Source organism: Plutella xylostella, chromosome Z, assembly GCF_932276165.1.
Source record: "Plutella xylostella chromosome Z, ilPluXylo3.1, whole genome shotgun sequence".
In the NCBI taxonomy this organism is placed as follows: Eukaryota; Metazoa; Arthropoda; class Insecta; order Lepidoptera; family Plutellidae; genus Plutella; species Plutella xylostella.
The window spans coordinates 15,989,554-16,002,127 of record NC_064012.1 but is presented as its reverse complement, the minus strand read 5'-3'; the positions used below and the strand labels follow the sequence as shown (position 1 = coordinate 16,002,127).

At 38.2% G+C, this 12,574-nt stretch overlaps 1 protein-coding gene across 7 annotated transcripts in view; it reads right to left on the bottom strand.

The window, feature by feature from the left end:
- Positions 1–12,574, bottom strand: part of LOC105391481 (GRB10-interacting GYF protein 2) — a 45,894-nt gene that overhangs the window by 32,840 nt on the left and 480 nt on the right. For all 7 annotated transcript variants that reach the window (XM_048632986.1, XM_048632989.1, XM_048632991.1 and 4 more), the window contains exon 2: positions 9,019–9,272. In XM_048632986.1, the coding sequence (XP_048488943.1) occupies positions 9,019–9,221 (203 nt within the window). In that variant the 5' untranslated portion in view covers positions 9,222–9,272. The remainder of the gene's footprint in view (positions 1–9,018; positions 9,273–12,574) is intronic.

Genomic DNA, 12,574 nt, shown 5'->3' with positions numbered 1-12,574 from the left:
AATTTTACTCGACTACCGTGCCCCCAATTATTGATTCATACACCAAACACTACTTATATTCCAAATTTGAAGCTTCTGGGTCTGCTAGAAGTGCCTTAGAATATTTTTATGATCGGTGAGTCAGTCAGTGAGTGACAAAATTAAGAATCTTTGACCCGTTATAATTCTTAAACTACTGTTTCAAATTTAATGAAATTTGAAATATACCGTGTCTTTAAAATGCCTGCATTATTAGTGAAAATTCAGTCTTCTAGTTTTATCCACAACGAAGTTACAGGGGGTCTAAAATGGCCTGAATTGCTTCGAGAAAAGGATGGTACGGCCGTGCCGCTTTTTTGCTCGACTTGGTGGGGGCACTGCCGTGCCCCCAGATACTTCGTGTAAGTCGCAAATGTAATAGGGATTATTGCTATGATTCACACAACATCCGAGGACAATCAAGATAGAAAAGAGCCTCTACAGAAGATACAAGGCCGGGTGATTCGAGCCAGACATCTGTCTGTGTACTAGCTGCTGGCGCTGCATGGCGAAGGGTCCATCCATACAACACAATTCCCATATATTTGATATTAATGCATATTTTCATCATAGGTACAAGTATATTTTTTGACATTCGCTTAATCTTCAAAGAAATTAATCTTTCGCCACGCCACAGCTCTACATCATCTAATTAACCTTACATAATGAGTTCGATAATAAGAACAGGCAACAAACACTCCTGGCGGATTTAAAGTACCCGAATTATGCTTATATCATATACACTATCGAGCAATGAAGAAGTTTCACCCACTACATAAGACACTGGATTTTTTAAATATGGATACTTAATATGAGACACATAATGTTATTTTGTATAAAATGGCGCAAATAAAGAGTATTGTAACTATTATTGTATGATTTGTAGCCAGAAAGCCTGTAATACTTTTATGGTGTTTCCGCCGGCCGTATTGTCCGCTAAGCAGGGTCTGTCTGGATTAGTCACCGCCTTCGCTGCACCTTATCTTTACTACCGTTTATATTGTAATGTAAACCAACTCAGTAAGCTTGCATGTAGCAAAGCAAACTCCAAAAAGTTGGCTAATCTTCTGAGCGCGGCTGCTGACGCTAAAATCTTCCGGCTTACAGCCCCGAGTTCAGGCGCATCCACTCCACTTACAGAAGATAGGAAACACACAGTCCCTACATCCTAACTAATATTATAAATGCGAAAGTAACTGTGTCTGTCTGTCTGTCTGTTACTCTTTCACGCCAACACTACTGAACGGATTTGAATGAAATTTGGTATACATACGGTCTAAGACCCTGGGAAAGAACATAGGCTACTTTTTATCCCGGAATTCCCACGGGAAAACTTTTTAAGGCGAAGCGAAGCGCGCGGGCACAGCTAGTAATATATATGCACGCTTGCAACTAGCTTCATTTTACACTCACGGGCAATGAAAATGTTCCACTGAGAAAATCACCAAATTACTCCTAAACGGAAAACGCTAGCTTAATGACACCTTCTGCAACATTGAAGTACATTGAACAGAGCATCAGGATATTACCAACTAAAAATGGTAATATTTTGTTATTTTTTTATCAAATCTTTGAAAAAATTGGGTTTGTTTGGTTTTGGCCTTTTTGTGAGTGGAACTGTTTCTTTGCCCGTGAGTGTATTATTTTAAAGGTAGTTACATTTTAAGCCGAATATTTTTACTTATGACAGGGTCACAAATAATTATGAATGTTCATCTCAATTCTCTTTTAGTTTTGCAAACTTAGATGAAATATTAGTTACTTACTAGAAGTTACTAATATTTCTACTTTAGGTTTCCTTACTATACACATGGTTGGTAGTAAAGTAGCAAGTTAATTCATCATCATCATCATCATCGTAAATAGTTTAGAAGATAATAAGTATCGTCCGCACGGGAATAAGTCAACTTGAGTGACATAATATGAATCGAGCCGACGTTATAATTTTTGTGGCAATACAAAAAAAATATCCAAATTGGAATTGTAATTAATTAAAGGTACAATTTAAATCATCACCAAAAAAGAACTTAGTGCACTAACACCTTGCACCATTTTTTAAAAATTAAAACCAAATTAAATAAATCAACTCCAAAATCGAAAAAAAAAAAAACACGCACTCACGCCTTGTACTAATGTACTCCCTTGCGGGGTAGGCAGAGGTGCATTGCTGCACCCACTTTTCGCCAGAGTGTTATGTTAGTCCCAATGTAATAGGGGGCGGGCCTATTGCCATTTTACAGAACAAATTTCTGTGTTTAAACAAATATCTGCCCCAGCCGGGAATCGAACCCGGGACCATCGGCTCAGTAGTCAGAGTCACTAACCACTACGCCATTCGGTCGTCTAACAAAAAACAAAAAAACGTCTAAAAACATTTACGTTCCAAAATAAATAAACACGCCTCCAAATAATTGCAAGTTTACAATAGATAATCTTTTTTGTCACCAAAACGGATAAATCATCACCATTCACCAAATCATGTTACCTATAATATTGTAGAAATGTTGGCACTATTTACATACCATACAAATTATATGTATAAACATCATTAATTTATTTATTTCAAACCAAATAAGGTATATTGTCTCCGTCACCGTCCCGTCCCCAAGGACCCAAAGGTGGCCAAGGTGGCCAAGATCCCCAAGGTGGTGTCCAAGGTGCCCTAGGTGTCCAAGGTGCCCTCGGACACCTCGTCCCAGGGTGCCCGAGGTGCCCCAGGGTGCCCGAGTTGCCCCAGGGTGCCCGAGTTGCCCCAGGGTGCCCGAGGTGCCCCAGGGTGCCCGAGGTACCCGAGGTGCGCGAAATGCCCAAGGTGCCTGTCCCCACTTAATAATTTTTTTTTTATGATTTTAGGGTTACTAAAATGATACTCATAAAATAAAATATTGGTTACATCTACTTAGCGACAATATAGCTTATCTGGTTTGAAATAAATTTAAATGGTGTTGATATAGTTTTATGGTATACAGTAAAAAATTAATTAGTTTATTTCTGCAATATTATAGGACAGATGATTAGGTGACGATTTATCCGTTTTGGCGGAGATTTCAAATTTATTGGAGGCAGAATTGAATATTTTTTGGTGGATTCAAGCCATTAATTAACTATTCCAATTGTCACGAATTTACTACAAATTCAGCAACCCATAATGAACAAGTATTACTGCATCCATAATTCCCTTTACCGTTCCAACGACGAGAATAAGTAGCGTTAAGCCGACGGCGCCAGTTACCTCGCTCTCGCTGCTGTACTCGTTGAAGTGTAAACGGAGCGACGACGCGAAGCTCGTTATAACATAAATTATACAATAATCGGATATGTTTATTTTTTGCTTTGGATTTAAATTTTCCATTCCGGAAATCGGAAACTTCATACTTAAATGTGTGCTAAGATTTATTTGCCTCATTTCGAATTGCATGGCCATAGTGTCGTTTCGCCGAAAATCACATGGCAAAATCTCGTTTAGTAGAAAGTTATTTCGCATAGTCTTGTTTAGCCTAATAATGCTATTGCCAAATCATGAATAGCATAATAGTGATATGGCATAGGTAATACAAAGTAATAATATTCGTTTGGCTTAATTAACTTTGACGGAGGGTCTCCCTACATTGCACTTATTGGTGCATAGATCAAATAATATTGTATCGTCTCCTTTATGCGGGAAACGCTCCGCTTTGTGTTAGGTGCACATGTTCGCTTTGACGAACATGTGCACCTAACACGCTCCTCCTCGCTTTCTTCGTCGTCGCACCTATTTTTACCTTTCGATCCCATAGGGTTTAATAGCATTTTTAATAATTATAATGGTCATTCAATAACAAGATTTTCGGGATGTATGAGAAAAATACCTCAATTTGTACATTTACTACAAAAATATTTATATTTATTGAGATAATATTAGAAGAAAAAAGATTCTGCCAATAGAATTTTAGGCGAAACGAGTCTTAGGCCACATAAGTCTTGTCGAAGTAATAATTCGGCCAAAAAAGTTTAGACCACGCGAGTTTTGGGCAATGAAGATTAGGCGAGATAACGGGAACCCAATTTGAATAAAAGCATAAAACGATCAGCTGAAGTCTATGCTCAAAGATTTTTCCGAACGGAAACTGCAGAAGCAAATGATATAAAAATAATAAACTTACAGATGCAACGAGTTCCCATTTGCAACATCATGTGATTATTGTGTCGCTCGTCGGGATATTACGCAGTCTACGGGATTACATCGACGACTAGGTTCACGAACAAGCTTTCAGAATAATATCAAAATTAAACATCATTTCACTAATGGCGCATTTTAATGAGAATTTATCCCAATTTATGAACGTTCGTAATTAATAATCATGATTATAAAGTGCGTAGATAAAGAACTAAAGATTTTCTGGCTCGAGACGATCTCTAATTCTATCCAAAATGTGGCACTAAGATCCTGTTGGTCTGCACAAAATATGACGCACGTGGAGTTGGATTGGCCATCCCTGCGCAGAGATCAAAACCATATCCCGAGACAGGCTCTCGAATGGAATCCGAAGGGCAAGCGTGGATGACAAACACTGGGCCAAACATCTTTATGGAGATGCAGGAAGTTGGAATCACTTGTTCACGTAAAGCTGGATGCTGTCGACTGACAAGGATGGAAAAATATTGTGTTTGCCCTCAACCCCAATGGAGGACCCCAACCTCATAGGATACGAGGAAGAAGACGTCATAAGTCATAAACATTATGTGATGAATTATGAATAACATACGAAAGAGCTAGATCATGCTGTCTGTTGGCCATTATAAATTTTATCTGCTTCTTATCCTACTAATAAGTATTATAAATGGTGTAAGTTTGTGAGTATGTATGTGTGTATGTTTGTTACCTCTTCACGTCAAAACGGCTGAACCGATTTTAATGAAATTTGGTATTGAGTTATCTGACACCCTGGATTTAACACATAGGCTACTTTTTTATCGCGGAATTCCAATGGGAAAACTTTTTAAGGCGAAGCGAAGCTCGCGGGAACAGCTAGTACAACAAAAACAAAAATGCTTACGTATGCTTACTTATTTATGTAAAGGAGAATGGCAATTTCTCTATAGCGCCATGACCCAGAGCAGCCATTGATGAAACATACACTGATGTGTAGTCCGTGACTACAGTATATACTGGTATTAATTTTATTATTATGAGGCATGGGAGAACGAAGATATAAGTGTCGAAAGATCAAGTCTTTCTACTGTACTAGATGTTACCCTTGAGCTAAAAATAGTTTTTAAAAGTGTTCCCGTGGGAATTCCTGGATAAAAAGTATTCTATGTTACTTCGGGATAACGGGAACTTGAATAGAATGAAATAATTTTTGAAATTGATCTCTTTATAAAAATAGGTTTCCGAGTGTGAAATGTGCAAAAATAATCTTGATATTATTTGCAGAAATAAAATCATTTAATACATTTTGTGATGCACTATGTATTGGGAATCTCATGATTTAGATTATAAAACTTGTTTGTGCGTGTACTATTCATCAAAAACTTATTTAACGAAAAAAAATAATTAATTAATTTACTTTTGAACCCTAATATCTCAAGAATCCCATGGTTTAGATTTTTTTAAATATTTTTCCCTGATAGAAGACATTTTAATCAATAACTTAAAATAGGTTTGGTTAGTGGCTGCAAACTTACGCAAAGCGGGTCAGGTTTCGCCATTCTTCTTTAAATAATTATGATGAAATACAATTAATTTATGAAGTTAAGGGCCCGTACAGGGTGACGTGCCGCGCCAATTTTGGGTTTTCAATGCTCTTCACACAGCACACGCAGTGACACGCACACATGTAAGTTTGCACAGTGTGTCGATAAACTTTTACTCGCCAACTTTATTGACAATTATGTTCAAGTACATTTTGGGTGATTTTAGGGTAAGTAAGTATAATTCTTACTTACACTGGTAGGCACCAGGAAAGAGTAGAAATTAATAGGGGTGCCACTTTACTCTATACTCGGAACCCGATTAGCTTTCTCAAACAAATGTGGTATTTACTTGTAGAAAGGTAACTACAAGTATTAAAGTGTAGATAATAAGTTTCGGGCATTCTCCAGCCAACTGAACCCCGACGACAACGACGCTAAGTAAATACATAGTGTCGCAAAAGGGCTATACTAAGCCAAAAGGGGATGACTCAAGGGGTCATTCTGAACAACTTTTGTTCTACGAGATTTGCAAATTCGCGAAAAAAAATATTCGTTTTCCATGGTAAAAAGTCACATGTCCAACAAAGTTAATTTCCAAAACTCGTAGAGAAAAAGTTCAGAATGACCCCCTGTCTTACTCCTTTTTACCGGACTGCCGAAAGAGGAGGGTAATGTTTTTTGATTGTATGTATGTATGTTTGTCTGTTTCTTTGTTCCCTCCTGTAGCCTAAACGGCTTGATAGATTTTGATGTATGAGGTATTGTTAGAAGCGTATTGATGGCGCGATGGTTATAAGCTATGTGACGTTCCATTAAAAATAACATAGCGCCCTCTAGAGGACATAACGTGATGATCGAAAAAATAATAATTCAACTTTGCCGTGTAAGGTATCAAATGAAAGGGCTTGATTTTCACATTAAAAAAATATGCATATTGAAGGTTTTTAAATAACAACACCAAAATTATTGAAATAAAAAATGATCATGAACTACTGACGTAAAATTTCATAAAATAAAAACAACTAAAAAGTTACAAATAAAAAAATACAATTATAAACAAACGAAAAACCCGACTGTACGCTAAAAACATGAAAACAAGTCCCAATGTTAATGGAAAGTATCGCAGGCGGGGACCAATGGTACTCCCTGTCCCACACAAGTAAATTGGGGCTTATATTTTTTCCAGTTATTTTGATGTGTATCCTTTTTTTTCTTTGATGTTTTGTATAAGTATGTGTTTGTTTTCTTTAAATCTGTATTTTTTTTGTTGTTGCTGTCTATGTGTCGAATAAATGTATCTTTATCTTCAAATCACGCCATCTATCGTTTGTTTTTTTTTGTGGCTACTGTCTATAGAAGAAATTCCGTCATTGAAAATTTTACGTTACGAATTTATTTTTATTTTCTTATTTTTATTTTTACATTTTCGTGGAGAACCAACACCATTTTGTTAATAAATAATTATTACTTATGAACACATAACAACTTGATGCCATTAACAGAATTAACTTAGTAAACCCAGTAAACCTAACACATCCAGAGGAAAAATAAAATCTCTTTCTCTCTCTCTGAAAAACATACTTAATAGCCCAAACTCGATGCTTTTAGCTATTCACATCTTTGAAATAAAATTGAGCCACCACCGTGTTACTGCCCTCATCAGATCCTCACGAGACCATACCTCAACCAGCACCAAGAGACTGTATTTTTGATCCCTAACCTAATGTTCGTGCGTATTGTCATCACTTAGATCCATTCGCTATATTCCTGCTCCTCATCAGACCTTTACGAGACTGTAATGTCACGAGAATATTGCACACTATCTAATTTAATTTAATGTATTGAATATACTGGAAGAATTATGCTTCCTCAATTTCAAATCAAATTATGTTGGTGTCATAAAAGTTGAAAAAGTGCAATGACAACCAATGTGCAGTGATTTTGTATCTGTACACGATAAGATCGCGAGCTGTCAGTGCTGCCTAAACCGACGTGACCCTTCTTTGGAGGCCAGCGGCCAACTGAGTCAAACGTCACTTGTGTTTATGATTTTATAACACAGAAAACCGCCATAGATATTTGTATGAAGATTTGAGGGAAAAAAATTGCTCAAGTTTGGGATTAATTTACACAAAATAAGTGTGTGTTTATTAAAAAACAAGGTATTTAGCGCCTAGTCCAAGCCTTTAACTTTATAATATGATAAAAATCATATGAAAATTCTTGATGATTACGACACAGTTGTTACAATACGGGAGTGTCATGTACTGGTTTTTCGTCATATTCTGAATTTAATTTACAGTTATCCATAAGCTTTTACTTAAATTCGAATGATTCAGCACCTAGCCAGACTCTTCGACTACCGGTGTGATTTTTTTCAAGGCTGTAGAGCATCATTTACTACATAATTCTATGACAATGCCAACCCTCGATTGCCTATTGCGGACCCTTAATTGTTCTATTAATATGATTGAAAAATGTTTAATGTGAAGTTCTTATATTTTTAGTACCTACAACCAAAATAAATAGACAAAAAATTTCATTTTTTTGCGATTTCACCAACCTGCATGCCAATTTTCAAGCGTCTAACTAAATCAGTTTAGATTTTTAATACAAAAAGATTTTCCCGCTGATTGCCATTGCCGTGCGAATTTGGATTTCCTTTCTTAAGTGCACTTCTACGATACCTAGCTACGTCCCTTCCAAATTTCAAGTGCCTACATTTAACCGTTTGGGCTGTGCGTTGATATGTCAGTCAGTCAGTTTCTCCTTTTACATATTTTTACATGAAAGGTGTATCTCTGTAATAACTTGAATTATGAATAAGTGACCCATTGAGATCACGATCCGCCACCTTCAAGACGTGGTGCAAGTGCCACCACTGCACCGGAGTGTTCGTGCAATGCAATACGCTCCCACACTGATGTAACGAGGTGTCAATTTTAATTTGGATGTGAGTTAGGTTCCAAGAACAACAAGTGAGGTGTTCATTATTAAATGATTGCGCTTCGCTGGTGCAGTCACAACGAGGGTAGACGAAGGGCACGACGTTAAGCGAATTGAGTGGCGTCTCGTCCGCAAACAGCACAGAGTGTTTCGAGCTGAAGTGTAGTGGGTCTGTCATAAACTGCCGCAGAACCGATGGGCGTAGCGTTCGACACCAATTCTCGAGCGGATGTCACGCATAGGCGCAGGTAGCGTGGCAGGTCCAGGCCGCTGGACCGATAAGCCTAGGCACCAGACAGGTGGTAGCGGCTGGCCAAGACTGGGCATAAGTAGTTGTGGCGGTCAAAGAACTAGGGTATAAAGCAGTGGATGACTTACCGCAGCTTCGCAAGCTGAACCTTGAGCGGCTGGTGTGTGGCGGGAGCGGGTGCGGGCGGCGAGGGCCCGCCCCCCGCGCCCGGCGCCCCGCCCGCCCCGCCACCGCCGCCGCCGCCGCCGCCGCTGTGCCCGGAGCTGCCCTCGCGGGACAGGTTGCGCAGCCACATCGGACCAAACTTGATAGGGTCGTTGCGATCACCCATTTTACTAATGTGTTGTAACGGTCACCCCAAATAAACACGAAACTGCAGAGGCTGAAACAATATTTTCAATAAGTAATTGGAAATTTAATCCGATCAGTCGAGTCGGCGACGTACATCGCCCGGGGCCCCGCCGGCCACTGAGCGAGATCGATAGCGCGCATCCGTTATATGGACTGGATTTACAACCATTTTAGGTAGGTATTTCGTGAAAAACTATTTTTAGGTCAGGTTGAGGTGAGAACAAAGAATTTTCGGAATATGGGAGTCGATCTATGAAATATGTAATGTAACGGGTAGTGAATAAATTGAAGTTCCGGGCGACATTCCCGTGAGCGGCTGGCTCGAGGCGGAATGTGTCTCGCAGCCGCGCGTCTGAGGCTGGGCGCGCCGAGCAGCGCCGAGGCTGCACGTAACCGCACCACTTACAACATGCTTACAACTTTCAGAAATTCACTTATAAATCTTAAGTATTCGCGTTTACCTCAGGGCAACTTCATATTTTCACTAAAGTATACGATATGGTTACTGACGAGCATAATTACTACATCAATAAGCTCCTTATCTACCAAATATAAGGAAAAACTATTTAATAAATATCAAAAGCGAATAACATTTTGGCTAGGCTTTGTCTAAACTATTTTTAGGGTTGCGCACAACAAGTGTTTATTGATTTATTGCCGGCAGGGAGGGGCGCCCAGAGCCTCCTCACCTACGCAGAAGTACCACATTGATCTATTCATATTCAGTATTTATAGAATTGTGCTGACAGTCTGCGAATGTGCGGAAGCCAATACTGCCTTAGTGCAGCGGAGCGGAGCGAGGCCGCCGGGCGAGGAGCGACCGCTCTGCACGCACCGGGGCGCGGGGGAACACGGGACTGTCGGACAACACATTAGGCACCTTTGCTCTTTCCTACTGGAGGATGAAGACCCGTGGGTCTGGAGAACGCGTTAACTCGCCTACGAATAACTATACCGAAGCAGCGGCCGCTTCACGGGTCTGTTATCGACGTCGATAAACTCGTTTAATGCGGGTTCCACCAATCACAGCGCCGTAATTATGACGAATCAAACCCGAGTAGCGGCAGCAGGTTGAGCAACCGGCGCTCCGGTCACAGATTCAAATCAAATGTGACAATGAATCGTGTTTACCGTTAACGAAATCAGCTGATAGCTACCGCTTATACACACATGAATAGATGTATTTGTTGAATTTTAACTAGAAGAGTTCTGAGCTCGTGAACACGGGATCCGAAGATACATACATTATCACCTCAGCATCATCTTTTTAAATTAGTTACGATATTTTGCCAAAGCCGTATTTAATATGTAAAGTGTGGGATATACCGCGTATTTTGATTAAGTACGTACTTTTTGCTGGCGGAACAAGGGCATACTGTAGTCATGTCAGTAACAATATTTGTAACTCAAGAACCGCTGAACTGATTTGGCAGAAAGTTGGCAGAGGTAGCTATGAACCAGGAGAAGGACATAGTATACTTTTTATGACGGAATTCTCAAGGGTGTCCCGTAGCTCGCAGCCAACAACTAAATAATACAAATAATAAAGATAATACACTCATGAGCAATGAAAAAGTTCCAGTAAGAATAGCAACAAATTACTCGTAAGCTTAAAAGGCAAGCTTAATGACGCCATCTGCATATTGAAGTACATTTAACTGCGCATCAGAATATTACTCATAACACAAATAAAAACAAAAATATATTGTTAAAATTTGAGCCATTTGGAACTTTTTCATTGCTCGGGAGTGTGTTTCCTCAAAAATAAATTTACCCTACAGAATGTGTGTCTATGTAAGGAGGCATAGCACAAATATTACGTATTTTTGTGAAATCGGTAATAAAAATCTGCCTCATTTTCTCAAGTTACCACAAGCTACCTTAAAACAAGCCATGGTAATAGATTTTTTTTCATTGTTTTTCGACAGTAACTGAAGGTACTAGAGTTTAAAATAAGGTGGTTACTATTTTCCCTTTGCCTTTCATCATCATATGTCCAGCAGTGGATGATTATTGGCTGATGATCAGCCAATAATCATCCACTGCTGGACATAGGCATCTCCCAAGGAGCGCCACAAGCACATTTTGCCTTTTTAAGGGTTAACTAATTTATTGACATGGCAAGCTATTATCATAAAAGGGATGCTGGTAATGGCTAATAGGTATCCTACTAAAATTATAGACGAAAATATGTGATTATGTGTGTGTGTATTTTTGTTACTTCTTCACCTCAAAATTGCTGAACTGATTTTAATGAAAATTGGTATGGAGTAAGCTAACAACTTGGAACACATAGGCTACTTTTAATTGCAGCATTCCCACGGGAATTGCTAGTATCATAAAATTCACTTCAGACTATGCTTGTAAAAAAATTTGCTCGGGATGTTACTACTCACTGATGAGTTATCAAAAGTTATAGATATTTAGTTTGTATCAAAACTGTTATTAAGAGTTTTTTTTTTTAATTACAAAATTTTATAGGTACCTATTTGCTATGGTTGTGTTTGTATCTAATGCGGTCACATAAATCTATTTTAGTGGGCTTACATAAAAAAAAACTAATGACTAAAAGTTTAAGATAGTGTAGCGGAGTGGTGAGAGACTTCAAACCTAAGAAAATAACACTTCAGACAAGTTTTCAAACTTGTAATGTTTATCATTTACGGCATAAGTAGTAATTTTTATTTTCTAACCCTCTTCAAATTACATTGTACGCAAAATTTGGCTACTTTTCAATATATTTTTTGGGCATTAATCCACCATGGACTAACACGATTTTTTGACTTTTATTTCACGAATCTACTATGGATGTTATATCTGGAAATAAATGTTCAATAATTATTATTATCTAGCCAAATTGAACATATTTTTATTAAATAGGTACATCATATTACACACTGGTTATTTATAGGAACATTTATTATGTGAAGGTGCTTAGCTAGTGCTTATCACCATTCTAAAACATCAGTAGGTAATGCATGATACTTATAACCTACTTACAAATAAACAAATATAAGTAGCCTCTACATAATTGCTTGCCTATTATGTCCTAAACAATCTTATTTAACTATGAGAATTGTTCATAATGTTACTGGCTTGATAAATACATGACTAAATTGATCATGGTGGCATTATTTTAGATTTACTACAAACTATAATTTGAAGGTACATTTCAGTCAATGACAATATTTTCAAACAAAATGTAAGGCAGTACTCAGAAAACAAACATGAAGATCAGCTATAGGTCCTGCATATCTTTCAATTAAACTTTATTTAGGACTAGGTACCGTGACGAGTTATAGGTTGGTGGGTCATCCCAGGGTAAACTAATAC